The sequence below is a fragment of the Kryptolebias marmoratus genome, linkage group LG17, assembly GCF_001649575.2.
Source record: "Kryptolebias marmoratus isolate JLee-2015 linkage group LG17, ASM164957v2, whole genome shotgun sequence".
Lineage (NCBI taxonomy): Eukaryota > Metazoa > Chordata > Actinopteri > Cyprinodontiformes > Rivulidae > Kryptolebias > Kryptolebias marmoratus.
In genome coordinates, this window is record NC_051446.1 from 8686396 (window position 1) to 8700894 (window position 14499).

General features: G+C 40.8%; 1 protein-coding gene across 5 annotated transcripts in view; it reads left to right on the forward strand.

Moving 5' to 3' along the window:
- myocd (myocardin) overlaps positions 1–14499 on the forward strand; it is a 94387-nt gene that overhangs the window by 40543 nt on the left and 39345 nt on the right. Inside the window, exon 1 of one of the 5 annotated variants that reach the window (XM_017416237.3) lies at positions 13109–13549. The exons of the other annotated variants lie outside the window; for them this stretch is intronic. Within the exon in view, the coding sequence (XP_017271726.1) occupies positions 13495–13549 (55 nt within the window). The 5' untranslated portion in view covers positions 13109–13494. Of the gene's footprint in view, positions 1–13108; positions 13550–14499 lie in introns of those variants that run through there. 5 annotated transcript variants of the gene reach the window in all.

A 14499-nucleotide genomic window follows, 5' to 3' on the forward strand; every position in this document is an offset into this window, starting at 1 on the left:
TCATACTTTTCAGTTGGCCAACATTTCTATAAATCCTTTGTTTTTATTGGTCTTCAGTAATATTCTAATTTTCTGATATGATGAATTTGAGATTTTCATTTGTTGTCATTTGTAATCATCAAAATTAAACGAAATAAACATTTGAAATATATAAGTTTGTATGTAATGTATGAATATAATATACAAGTTTCACTTTTTAAATGGAATTACTGAAATCAATCTACTTTTTCATGATATTCTAATTTTATGACCAGCACCTGTACACACACAGATTGTATCTTTTTTTAAAAGAAACACAAACATGTTTTAAATAAAATAAAATCCGGTATTCATGTTCAAAACTGAATGCACAGAAATGAGTGGTCCGTTCTACTTGAAAGCTGAAATTTCCAAATTCCCAGTCAGAAAAATTAACTGGAAACTCACAATAAAGTCAGAATTTTGTCTCAGAAAGTCAGAGATTTCTTGGCAAGTTGGACACAGCCTCCAACATGGCTGTTTCCCACATGAAAAGTGGTGATAACTGCAGTAATGAACTTTTTGTTTGCTCTTCTGTCAGTTTCTGTCTAATTAAATCAGTCACACGAGTGCTTCTGAACTGCCTTCATTAGCAATCTTGTTGCTATGGGATTTGAATACATAGAAATACATTATCTTCTTGTAGTGTCAATAGTTGTTAACCTGAATTTGATATCTGACTGGTTTCACAACTTTCAACTGGAACACAGTGATATTGGGGTAGGAGGTTTTTCCCAAAGCTGAGTTCTGACTTCCAACGAAAATGAATCACATCGTAGTTGTACCATCTTCACGGAATTAATCAAATATATTTAGCTTATGCTCAAAGTAATTAGTTTTGACTGGAGTTCTTCTTAACTCTCCCTGCTTTTCCACACAGCAAAGTCAGGTTTCAATAGAAACCTTTCTCTGTTTCCATTTCATTTTAATCATCAATAAAAACACCAGTGTCATAGATTTTAGTCATCATACTTAGGCTGTTGTTGTTTAGTTTTTGTTTCAGTTATTGTCTCAATTTTGTTTGGGAAAAAAAAGGTAATTGACAGAAATATATTTATCTGTTAATAAACTGAAGTCTGTCTTGAACAACCATGAGTTTTATTTAAAGTAATTTCTAATTTAAAGAATGCTGATAAATATTCGATCATCTGTCAACTAGTTTCTTTATCTAAACTGGTTACATTGGAATTTTTCTTATAATGTTTAAATCACCTCTAAATCAGTAATTTATTATTTAAAAAAGGCCCATCATTTCTTCAAGGGATGCATATTGCCCACTGCCTTTCATGCCAGAGTTTTAGAACAAGATTATCATTTGCTGAGAAAAGACAGAATTAAAGTTGTTTTGGCCAAACCTTGAAAGCAAAATTAGTCAAAATCTCATGCAATATTGCATGATCTGTTAGACCTCAAAGTACAAAATGTCTTTCATACTACCACATGAACGTTTGGCTCAGTATCTGTAAATTTCACTAAGTTATTGCTATTTTGGTGGTGACTAAGATTGATTAGCTGTGGTAGCCATTCTGAATTGGATTGACTCTAAAAGCTAATTAGTTGTACATCCTATAATTTCTTTCTGAAAATTTAAACACAATCTGTTTGGTGTCCCATGAAATATTTTGCTAACAGATAAACAAGGTTGACTTCAACAGTTAATGCCAAAGACCTCGCACAATGTGTAGCACTCAAAGTGTGTGTTTGGGTCGAAGCTCAGCTACTACCACACCAAATTTTAGCTCAGTATCTGTAAAACTGACTGAGCTGAAGTCCTTTATGTGTTTATTAAGGTTGCTTTGCTGTGGCGGCCATCTTGAATAGGGTTGACTTCAAGAGTTAATCAGTTGGAGATGTATAGCTCATTATCATGTTCTAAGAGTTTCATTAAAATCCAAGCAGTGGTTTATGAGATATTTTCTTAACAGGCAGACAACTGAACACACAAAAACACATGCGAGCAATGCGTCAAGATCACTGAAGTACTTGTTTGGCAGCGACAGCAGGTTCTTTTCTCTGTCTGTAACACAGACAGATGTTAACAAGAAAGAAGCCTTGAGTTATTAAATTTCTGATAGTGACGTTTAAGAAATACCTCAGAAAGCCAAGGTATAGCTGTGGGTAAAAGGCAGGAGTTAGAGTTAATCTGCGGCGACGCAGGCCCATCTCTCAGACCCTCCCCCCCCTCCATCTCCCTGACCCGACTGCCTGGCTTCCTGCCAGCAGCGCCTGCAGACTGCAGAGGAGGCAAAGTCAATTGTGGAAATCCAAACAACCACAGAAACACCAAACAAAAGCGCAGTGTTTTTGGTTTTTACATGATGTGGAGACAGCGTCTTGTTGTGCTTTGGATTCCTCTCAGATTGGCTGCAGCGCCTCGAACATGTTGACATTTCCAACCTGGCGGCAGCTCGGACCCTGTGGATGTCTGAGGAGGGAAAGGGGGACGGGGGGAGATCCAGAGTGAAGGTGACCGAGCCTCAGAGCAGACACTGATGGAGAGCGAGCGCGTATGAGGGAGGAGGAGGCTGCTGGCTCGGACTCGTCTTTCTGTCACTTCTGGTTTGGACTCCGCTCGCTCCTGCTGGAACTTCTTCATTAGAAACCACAGCTCAGGAACGGAGGGGGAAACGCTGAACCTGACTCCACGTCTGGCTCCGTCCACGTCTCATTCTTCATTTCCCAACCCTCCCTTCGCCTCTTCTTCTCCCCCAACATTATGTTTCTGTGTCTCCTCTAGTTTTATTCTTTATCCGTGCCCTCTTTTCAATCTGTTTGGATCCCACAACCTCCACTTTTCGTTGACATATTGTTGTTTTTAGCCAGCAGTCTTGTGTCGTGAGAAAGCCTTCAGTTTTCTGATAAGGCTGATTGGGTGCTGATAAAGCTCTTTGGTAATCCAACTGCTATTATCTGACCTCGTGTCAACCCATTTTCCTTTTTCATGCTGGAGTCAAATGAGAGCTTACAAACCACAGCTCTGAGTTCATTTTTACATCAATGTGTCAGGGAATCTCACTTTATTTCATACACCAGAATAATATGTGTCGTGATGGGTGGAGATGACGGAGACGAACCCAGTGCGCAGACTCATTTTAAAGAAAAGAAAACTAATTTATTAAACTGAAGAAACAAACGAAAACAAAAAGCCGACGTGGCAGCAAACAGACAAGAACTAAAATAAAATTCATAAACAGAACAGGAACACGGAGTGACGCAAACAACCAACAAACATCAAACTACCAACAAACAATGGACCAGCGAGGTATGGGAAGAGCGACCGGGTTTTTAACACTGAGGATAACGAGGTGAGTGGGAACAGGTGGTATGATTACAGAGTCGGGACAGGTGTAGATGGGCGTGGCTGACAGGCAAGTGAGTGACTGGGGAAGCGTAAATGCTGACAGAAAACAAAGGCACAAGTAACAAGACCCAAACTAACAACAAGAGTAACTGAACATAACTGAAATCATGAAAACAGTAAACAAAACCACAAATAAAAACTCAAAACCCCACAATATGAAGGGTAAGCCTATTAAGACCCCCTTAACACTGAATGATGATCCTACTCTACATGACCTATTCAATTGTGCCTGTAAATTTGGGAAACCTCTTATAGTGTGAAGACAATCATGATGCTGCTACACTCTTAGAACTCACCAAATTGCATTTTCCTGCTATTTTCCACATCCCCGAGATGCTCTTTTATGCTTTCACCATATTATAGATCATCCCCCATGATCACACCAAGGCCCAGGCCTTCAGTGGTGGGTGATAAGTTTTTAGCTTGGTTATGAAGGCAGAGAGTGTGTTGGTCTCCTGCACCCTTCCATTGCAAAAGGGGCCTAAATCAGAAATGCATAAAGTTCTAACTTTCATTGAAGCAGCTGATTGATTATTTTGAGATAGGTGTTTACCTGAGAGAGCAGCTATCTGAGACCCTTAGGCCAATACAGCACAGCTGCAGCCACTGGGGAAGCCATAGAGGCCAGAATGTCTGCTCCCTTAACAAATGTGAACACACAAGGACACACACACAGACACAGTGTGCACCCCCAGACACCTTCCACATATACTCTGTGCACTCCTGACCCGACAGTCTCATCTCTTGTTGTCAAACACTCATTACCAGATCTCTATTAATCCTCTTATCTTCTGTTCTTCTTTCCTACCACTGTCTCTATTGGATCCACCCCCCCCCCCATTATGTGTCATCAAAATGAATTTATGTTCCTGCCAGCTCTTTGCTACATCCAACTGTTTCAAAAACATTTACGGGACAATTTTTCTTCTTTACTTTGGGCCTTTTCTGTGAGCCAAACTGTGAGAACAACCTGTTGACTCTGAACACACAATGGCACATATCAGGGTTAGTTATAGAATAAAATAGTAAACAAAAGGATTTTAATACTCCTATTATAAACTCTTTTGAGTAACTTGTTAAATTGTTCGCATTTTTAAATCATTTTAAGGTATTTTTCTTGACAAAATTTTTGTAAATGACACGAAAACGAATCGGACCAAAATAAGAACGCAACACAATGTATGTAGTGCACAGCTGTCACTGTGGAAAATGGAGAAGAGAAGGAAGCTGCACAAGCTAAACCAGGGAAAAAAATTCACTTTGGGCAGTCTTTTACAACAAAAAAACTGATGCATTGGAAGTGGCAGGTCACAGCTTGAAAACTGAGCTGGATCAGAGCTGACTGGGTATTGTAGAGAACCTATGATCTGTGGCTACAACAATCCCCTCCTCTGGTGGAAATGGAAATTTACATTTGCTCTGTGTGGACCACAATCACACCTTCAAATTAAGTCTCAGCACTGTGGGAAAGCACCTTAAAGGTTAACTGAGTCTGTTTCAGATGATAAAATCAACCTGATCTTCTATCTAAAAATGCTATCACAGCTCAGGTTTTCTCTTTCTGGGTTTGCTGTCAGCCCAGCAGAACTTCCTGCCATTCTCCAATAGTCCAACAAGAATAATGGCTCAGATTTATATAGGCAGACTTTTGTTTTGGAACAAATTTTGGCTACAAGGTTGGCGTCAAACATGTAAAGGTATCCTAGATTTTCATTCAACTGAACAACCACACTTTTTATTGCAAGATCAACAATGAAACTGAATGCACTGTAGTCTAAGACAACTATAAGAAGAGATGCTATGCAGCAGTGATTACTTACATTTATCACAGCTGGGACTTTACTGTAACCTCACACAAATTTAAGCAAAAAGATAAAAACTGGTCCCAGTTACACAGGCAGACTTTTTCATCCCTAAGGCAACACTTGCAGGTGAATATTTAGGAAACTGACAACAAAACCACACAGAATATTGATGTTTCTGTTTCTTGTTTTTTATATAACTATTTTGAGAGATTAAATATGCAGTTACAAGTCAATAAATATAGTTAAATTGTTGTTTCTGTTATTGTGTGTCATTTAATTAGCCTAATTGCAATGTTTGCATGCTTTAACCAAAGATAGTTTTGGTCACAAATCTCTGCCACAGTTAATTTGTGGGTCAGAAGCTGAAAGGTTTGAGAACCATTGGAATAGGTGACAACACTAGCAAAAACCACTGCAGCAAAACAAGCCAAAAATAAACAGTTTTATTCACCAGTGATTGTCATTTGAAAACCATATTAATTATTCTGGAAATTTTTTCTTATTTTATTCTTGTTCATCTAAACGTTGTCATGATGATTATTGTCCCAAAATGACTTCTTGTGTTTACTGCCACTTTAGCTAAACAGGTATGGTTCTCGTATTCTTTCTTATTCCACTCAACCATCTCTGTCCCAAACAGTGAGAGTTCCCAGCAGCAGAAACTCCTGAACTAAACTGAACCGAGTGGATCATTTCCAGGGCATGTCTAGGGCTGAAAGAGCTCCAAAAGGCTCAGCTGTCTGGCAGCTTTTTAAACAAAGTCCATGTTCTGGTTAGAGTGGTCATCTTGAAAAAGCCACAGATAGTAATTCTGAGACAATAACACATTCACCTGTTGCCCTTTTAGTGTACAGAACTAAAGGCAGTGGACCATCACTAGCTACGCTTCTTACATTCGCCAGCCTCTGGGTCAGATAACATTTCCTAACAGCAATGAAAAACTTAAGATTTGATTCTTAAAATCATCTTTCTGAACTTACACTCATGTTTTTGGTTGTGAATTTACCCTGAGGATAGAGAGATTGTCCACCAACCAGTGAATCAAGGGTTTGATTCCCAGCACTTGCTGCATGCTGAAGTGTCCCTGGGCAAGACATTGGACTCCTCATTGCCCTCGATATGCTTATCAGTTCATGAGTGTGAATATAAAATGCTGTATAGTGTGTGTATGAATGGGTGAATGAGAGACGCTGTGAAGAACTTTGCAGAACCTGGAGAGGCTAAAAGAAGTGTGTACAGAAGTGTGGACCATTTACCATTTGTCATTTGTTTCCGATTCTAGTAAAGACACTGAATAGCCTAAGTGGGGGAAATTCTGCCCAGAGACATCCATACAAAATTTCTAATTGCTTACTTTTTTGTTCTCAGTTTAAAACTAGCCCAACACACAGCATTCTGGCAGAAATCATAGAAAAAAGCGTGCGTTACAGTGGTACATCGTAGAGTAATTATTTTCATGTATTTTATAAAAATTAATAAAATTAACTTTTTTATGCTTGGGTCCACTCAGGTCCTTCTCTGAAAGGTCCTGATAGTTCACCGCTGGTCGACAATATTCTAGATTTCCTATCATCACTAAATCCTAAAGGAAGAGAAATTAACAAGACTCCTGACTGAGTGCATCCAAAGGCTGCAGTGAGCTTGAAAAATTCATTAATTAATTATGAAGCAACTGAGCAATTGGTTGCGATTGATCACCTGTTGATGCCGGGACCATTTCAGATCATTGCTTGTTGTCAGCAGCCCTCATTATTAACTGAGATAAGATATCTGTGTCTGGCAAAGAAATGTGAACATATTTCTATTCTGGTTAGAACTTCAACTCTAGAAAAAGCTTTAATTTTCAATCAATAAAAGTCAGCTGAAGAAAGGAGGAACAGAAAACACATTGTTCACCTGAAGGAGAACAGCTATACACTGATGGAGGCAGCACAGGGAAAGAGGTGCTACATTTAAAAAACAGAAAACAAAATCATGAACCACATCATCTTAAATTCACTGCCGACAATTCAATTCAGTTTATTTGTACAGCACCAATTCCTCACAAACCAATTACAGTCAATTTGTTCTAATTATAAAACAATACAGTCGCATTAGGTATGATATGAAATGCCAATTTCAAAATAAATGTTAGTATCTAAGGAAGCCAGTAGGTTGCATTGAATTTTCATTTAGTACAATCCCCCGTCCCCAGCAAGCAAATAGGTGACAGTGGAAAGGAATGTTTTTATTTAACGGGAAGAAACTTCCAGCAGAACCGGGCTCAGAACAAGCGGGCATCTGTCTCAGCCAGTTGGGGATTTATAGGACATGAAAGAGACACAGACAGAGAAGCATTGAGCCAGACATAGTTTCTATGGGAAGAAATATATGTACAATAATTGCATGTTTAAACTTGAAAAGTAGAGAGACTAAGTGAAGCCAATAGCAGCATAACATCCTATGGTATAGCATAACTATAGGATTTCAGAGCTGGAGAAGTGGCGATTTGGTCATCCATCGATTTTCTTTACCCTCTTGTTCCTGTTAGAGCTTTGGTTGTTATTTCATCTAGTCCTTACCTGGATGCTGTATTTTCAAGTATTAATTCTTCAAATATGCTTTGCTGTAATTTGTTATTTCAGGCTTAAAAGAAAGGATTGTGTGCTGGTGAGTAGGATGGACCTAAAGCGCCACATCCCTGTTGCACATAATCCCAAAAATAAAACATGCCAGCTTCTGCAAATTGGGTCCTGCTGGCTTCAATTTCCAACAACAAGAGTAGATGATAGTCACACCAAGGAACAATTTAGAGTGGCAGAGATTTGGCAGCACAATGAATTAGTGGTTAGCACTGTTGCTTCACAGCAAGAAGGTTGTGGGTTCAAGCTCCGGGTTGGACCTGTTCTTCCTTCTGTATGGAGTTTGTCTGGTTTTTCTCCAGGTACTTTGGTTTTGTCCCACAATCCAAAAACATGGATGTTTAGGCTTCCTTCAGGTCGAGGTCCCCCTTAAAAAAAAAAAAAGTTCTGTGATTTCAATAGGATTTGCCTGGTTAAAATAAAAAAATAGAGTAGCCAATTAACCCTATCGGGTTTGGTGGATGGTTTGAACCCAAATACAAACTGAACAAGGAGGAACTCAAAGAAAACCTCATTTATTAACACAAAACAAAACAAAAGACTGACGTGGAAGCAAACAAAAACTAAATAACAAAAACTTCCAAAGTCCAAGATAGCAGGGTACACGAAAGGCAAGATGCGAGGATAACCGGACAACACATTGGAGTAATAATGAACCAGCAAGTAAGTGTGGAAAAAGACCGGGTTTTAAAGACTGATGGTAATTAGGAGAAGTGGGCACAGGTGAGCGATTACTAACTTGGGGCAGGTGAAGATGAGCGTGGCAGGCAAACAAGTGATTGGCTGAGGACATGTGAATGATGACATGAACACTGAAGGCACAAGGAGCAAAACACCAAAAAACAAAACTAAACACAGGAGCCATATAACAGAATTAAAGAAACAATAAACCTAATACAAAAGAAACTTCAAGAATAACTCAAACAAAACTCAAATCCTGACAAACCCAACATCCATGGTTTTGGACTGTGGAAGAAAACTGGAGTACCTGGAGAAAACCCACACATGCAAACTTCACTCACAAAGACCCATCTGTGAGTCAAATCTATACAATCAAAACTGATTTGTTTTTTATGTCCAACAGTGGAAACAGCCAGTTGAACAGCTTTTAGAGCATATTGGCCCCTGCTTGGGTCTAACTGTTTTAAAATCTTGTAATTATCATCCACTGATGGGCGCAGGCTGGAAGCATGGCTTGTAAGATGAGTCAAAGTTTTCCTTCAGTGGAACAGCTGCAACATGTTCTTTACTGCATGTCTCATTCATAAGACACCGAACCAGACCAGCCGGTACACCTCCTCCGCCTGTGGTTCTGAGGGAAACGACTGAAGGACAGCTGGATTCCTCGGATGGCATTTGGTATTCAAAGCATTCAGAATACGTGACTTTTGCTGTCAGCAACAAGACTTCCTACATACCACTGGGCCATCATTTACTGGAACCAACGGCAGCGACAATATGACAATCCTGTCAAAAATAGAAAAAAAAATCAAATAAAATCCACACAGTTTATTCAGCGAGTGTTTGTAATTCCCCCGTTGAGTGTGAACTTCGCTGTTATACTTTTTCGGGGGGCACTTTGAGCCATTTTAGCTCCACACATCTGCTCCATCTAAAACAAGAAATCACACCAAACACTAACAGTCATTTTTTTGATCTATACGTCTGCACAGTTCGCCAATAAACACACACTTCAGCTTTATACTGAGAGAGGTCTGAACAAGGGCTGGACAAATACGATCAAATTATTTTTCCAATGAAGGGGGGGAGGTCACACATCTGTACATTTACTGTAAATATAATGTAGAATGATGTGCACTCAGAGTTTTAAAACACACACACACACACACACACGTGGCTCCAGACGGTTCAGATGAGACTTGTCACATCCGTTGACATGGAGCCCAATTAAAGGGGAGGATTAAACCAGGTCTGGGTGACCTCCTCAGGAATCTGTCCGACACATTGTGTGTACGATGTCAAAGACCTTCCCTTTAAGCACTTTCACCTGCTAATTAAGATTGTGTGTGAGTGTGTGTGTGTGTGTGTGTTCATACACAGCACACACATGACAGATGCACTTGTGCCTGTCATGGATAGATTTGCGGCCCCAGCAGCTTCTGTGTAAATATTTGAGTATTGTTTGGTGTTTTGCAGCCTGCGGCAGCACACGTCAGCTCTCAGACTAACAGCAACAGATAAGGCACATCGTTTGTTACGTTAAAATATGACGCGTTTTGGTGCGAGCGTGTCACTGGTGTGTGGAGAAGCTGCTCTGCAACAAAAGCTGAGCCGTGTTTATGGTGAGCAGAGATTAAAATGGATGAAGAGGTGGAAGCAGTGAGGCGGTGCTGGAGGAGCTCTCGTTGACTGATTAGTGCTGTGTCTACACTTTTTACACAACGTGGAGAAAAGGACTGAATGCATCGCATTACATACTCTGTGTGTTTGGCAAACTAAAAGGAGACAGAACAGGAAGTTGGTGGAATAACAGAAATCCTGACAGGAGATGGGCCTAAAAAGCAGCCAAAAAAACAAAAACATGAACATATAATCATAAAACTACAGTGCCTACAGAAAGAAGTATTTCTACCCCTTGAGCTTTTCCACATTTTTTTCAAGTTACAACCACAAACTTCAAAGTATTTTATTGGGACTCTATGTAATAGACCAACAGAAAATAATACATAATTGTAAAGTGAAAGGAAAATAATACATGGTTTCCAGATTATTTTTGTAACTAAAAGTCCCCCCCCCCCNAATACCATTTCGTTTAGGTTTATTGCTTGAGTACTTTGAGTAACACACTTACTATTACATTAAATTAGTATTTTTAGCATCTAAGGCACTAGGATTGGTATATATATATATATATATATATATATATATATAAATGTGGGACTTTGACAAACACTCAGCTCAAATCTGTCCAGTAACTTAAAAATGAAGCTGCACCTGCAGCTGTAAATCATAAAATATCAATTATAACTGGGTTTATTTTTCTTAAAAAAAAACCCAACTCTTGTTATTGCTAATTTAATGTACAGAATTTGTTGTTGTTTCAGTACATTTACCTAAATTACCTTTTCTACCATTTTTTCTTTTTTTTTTTAAAGACAAAGCAACAAAAGGCCAAAAACAGGATGAAGCTGCAAACAGGAAAAGGTGACTCAGACTCTTCTCTGAAGATATCTTTGGTACATTCTTTAAATCCTAAACTCGGAACCCGCTTCTCCTTTCTCTCGCACGTAAAAATGCACTCACCTAAGCTGACACTCACGACTGCGGGTATGCAGAACAGTCCCAACACACAGCTCCACCAGTGGGCCTTCATCATGCGAGCCTGGCTGCAGGCAGCTCGCCCCATGCAGCCGTCATGCAGCAGCTTGGCAGACTGACAGGCTGACTGTCACTTGAATGCTGTATCTGTGGTGAACGGAGGAAACTCTGCTGACTCTTTTCAGTTCTTCGGCTGTGTGTGGGTGTGTTTTTGTCACGCTGCTGTTTTACATCAAAGCTGCAGAAGCTGTTTGTTACTGGCAGCTTTATTTGGAAAGATGTTCTACGTCTCACAGATTCATGTAAAGAGTCTAGGTTTACCTACACAATAATAAATCCAACGCCAGTCAGTGTTTCCACAACATGTACAGTGCATTGAAAAGTATTTGTACCCCTGGAACTTTTCCATTTTGTCACAATAAAACCAAAAAAAATCAAAGTAATTAACTAGGCTTTTATGTGATAGACCAAAGAAAAGTGTTTTTTTTTAAACTAACAACAATAGAAATCGGAAATAACGTTTGTATTCCAGCTGCAAGTCTTTTGGGTGTATTTCTCTACCAGCTTTGCTCATCTAGAGACTGAAATTATTGGCCCATTCTTTGCCACATAGCTCAAGCTCTGTCAGATTGGATAGAGAGCCTCTGTGAACAATTTTCAAGTATTGTCACAGTTGGATTTGAGTCTTGACTTTACAGGGCTGTATACTTTGATCCCATTGTAGCTCCGGTTGGATGTTTCGGGTCATTGTCCTGCTGGAAGGTGAACCTCCGCCCCAGTCTCAGGAAGTCTGCAGCCTCTAACAGGTTTTCTTCCAGGCTAGTCCTCTATTTAGATTCATCTTCCTATTAACTCTTACCAGCTTCCCTGTCCCTGCTAAGGAAAAGCATTCCCACAGCATGATGCTGCCGCCACCATGTTTCATAGTGAGGATGATGTGTTCAGGGTGATGTGCAGGGTTAGTTTGGTCAGATCTGATGAGACCAGCTTCTTCAACATGTTTGCTGCAAATGGTTTTCTTTCAACAACGGCTTTCTTCTTCCATAAAGACTTTGTGTGGTGCACTAAAAATGGGACCAACAGCCTTCAGAAATGACCTAATTAGTAAATAGAGTTCAAACATGTCAGGGGTAAAGTTGTTGAAAGGTTTTAAACAGGTTGAGGATATAAAACAATACTCCAAGCTTTGAACATCCCACTGAGCTCTGTTCAATCCAGCATCTGTAAATGGAAGAGGACGGCACGACTGCAAACCTACCAAGACATGGCCGTCCACCTAAACTGCCCAGCCGGTCAAGGAGAGCATAAATCTAAGGTGCAGCTAAGAATCCCCATGATGACTCTGGAGGAGCTGCAGAGATCCTCAGCTCAGGTGGGACGATCTGTCCACAGGACAACTATTAGTTAGGGGTATCAGAGTAAAGGGGACTGAGGAGTACAAATGCAAGCCATTATCTTAAAAAAAACATTCTGTCAGACTCCATAAACTGTTAATATAAAAAAAAACATCATTCATGGGTCTTCAGGTTGTTGTTAGATATTTAGGAGGCTCTGCCTTTAACAGAGGAGCCCTTAAAGTTCTAATTAAACTGAACAAATAGAGTTTGGCAAAAATTAAGATCTTACATGTATAACTGACTACATTTCATGGTCACACAGTCTGAAGGTTAAAATATTGTGTGATTTTTCAGAGAACCTCTGTTTTATACTTTGACATCAGAGGATAGTTTCAATTTTCCCTCCTTCACAAATATATGTTGAAGCTCAAATCTCCAGGGTCATTGCTGATCACTAAAAACCAGTGTCGTCTCCTCCTCACTGGGACTGGACTTCCTGAGCTCAGATCTTTTGCTGCTGCACACAAACTCTAAGATTAAATGAAGAAGTGAAAGTGGTTGTCTTCCTCCCCGACCCTCCCTGTTACCCTCCACCCACCTCTGCCTCTGAGTCTCCTCTCTAATGACAGTCAGCTGGGCTGATAGGCTGATATATTTACTCCGGTGGCAGGGGAGGAAGAAGTCATCAGCCAAACCCTGCTGGGCCTCGGGGGCTGCAGCAGGCGGGGCTTGAAGGAAACCCTGGCCTGCGTGGGGCATATCTGTGTGTGTTGTCCCCCAGCCCCGCTCAGAACTCTCTCTCAGCTGAATGGGACCATCGGCCCTGAAGCCCACACCACTGCGGGGAGAGAGAGCAGAGAAGAAGAGAGCAGCAGACGGAGGACTGCTCGAATCCAGAAAAACAGTCTGGGGTTCTACTTTTTTTTTATTAGTTTTCTTTCTAAGCTGTTAATGTGGCAATCGGGGGACACTGTGTGTCACATGAGTCTGTGGTCCAGAGGTGACCTCAGGGGTCGACGTGTGAGTGCCGTGTTTTCGCAGCTTTTGAACTCTGGATCTGTACTGACATCATTATGACTCTGCTGGGCTCTGAACACTCCGTATTGATACGAAGCAAGTTTAGATCAGGTGAGTCATGAAGCCTTCTTATCACCACTTACAGACGCTTACCTTGCACACGTCTCACTCATCTGGGTTACAGCAGGTGTGTAACAGGGATCATGTGATGTGTTCAGGGACCACCAGCAACAGGATGTAGTGTCACTCTGTGATGGGTTTACGGCTCTGTGAATCCTCGGATGTAAACACGTGACAGCGGCAGGTCAGTGCACTTGTTCCACACCACCGACCTGCTGCTGCTGAGAGACACCAGCCAGGTTTCCTCCTCCTGCGGCCTCTGATAAAGAGAGATTAGATTGTGTGAAAGAGGTTGGAGGTCAACTAAATAGGGCTGCATTAGAGGCTGACACCTGGGTGTATCAAATAGGGAGAAGTTGAGTCAATGCACACAGTTAATATGTAAAATCCAACCTGAGAATCCGTGACTTTGCACCTTAATGCTGCAGTGTGTGTTGTCTGACCAACACTGCCACCTCCCTGAGGAAAATATAACTGATGACGCCAGCATCAGCAGCCACACGCAAGAAAACTTGTGTAGAAGCATAGATCAGAGATCAGACTTCCACTCTGCATTCCAGAGATTTCAGGCTAAATGTCGCTTTTCCTTTGAGCGGTTCAGAGCACAACGGAGGGGTTGAGATGAGCCTGAGCACTATGGGGAATATAAAAGACAGGGTGGCTGGGGGTCCGTGTTGCTTTAACCTGAGGGGAACACAGCACAGATGTAGAGACACCGTCTTTAGATTAAAGTCAGGGGAGTTCACGTCAAGCGTCTGTCTGACACACAGTGATCTGCTGTGTGTCAGAGAAGTAAAGGAGGCTGTAAATCTATGTGTGCTAACTGCTGATGACAGAGGGGAGTCTTACACGGCGAGCCTGGGAAAGATTTACAGTTTTCTTTAAGGCAGCATCCTGTGAAAGCCATAGACTGTTGATCCTTTTCCACCACGCTTGAACAA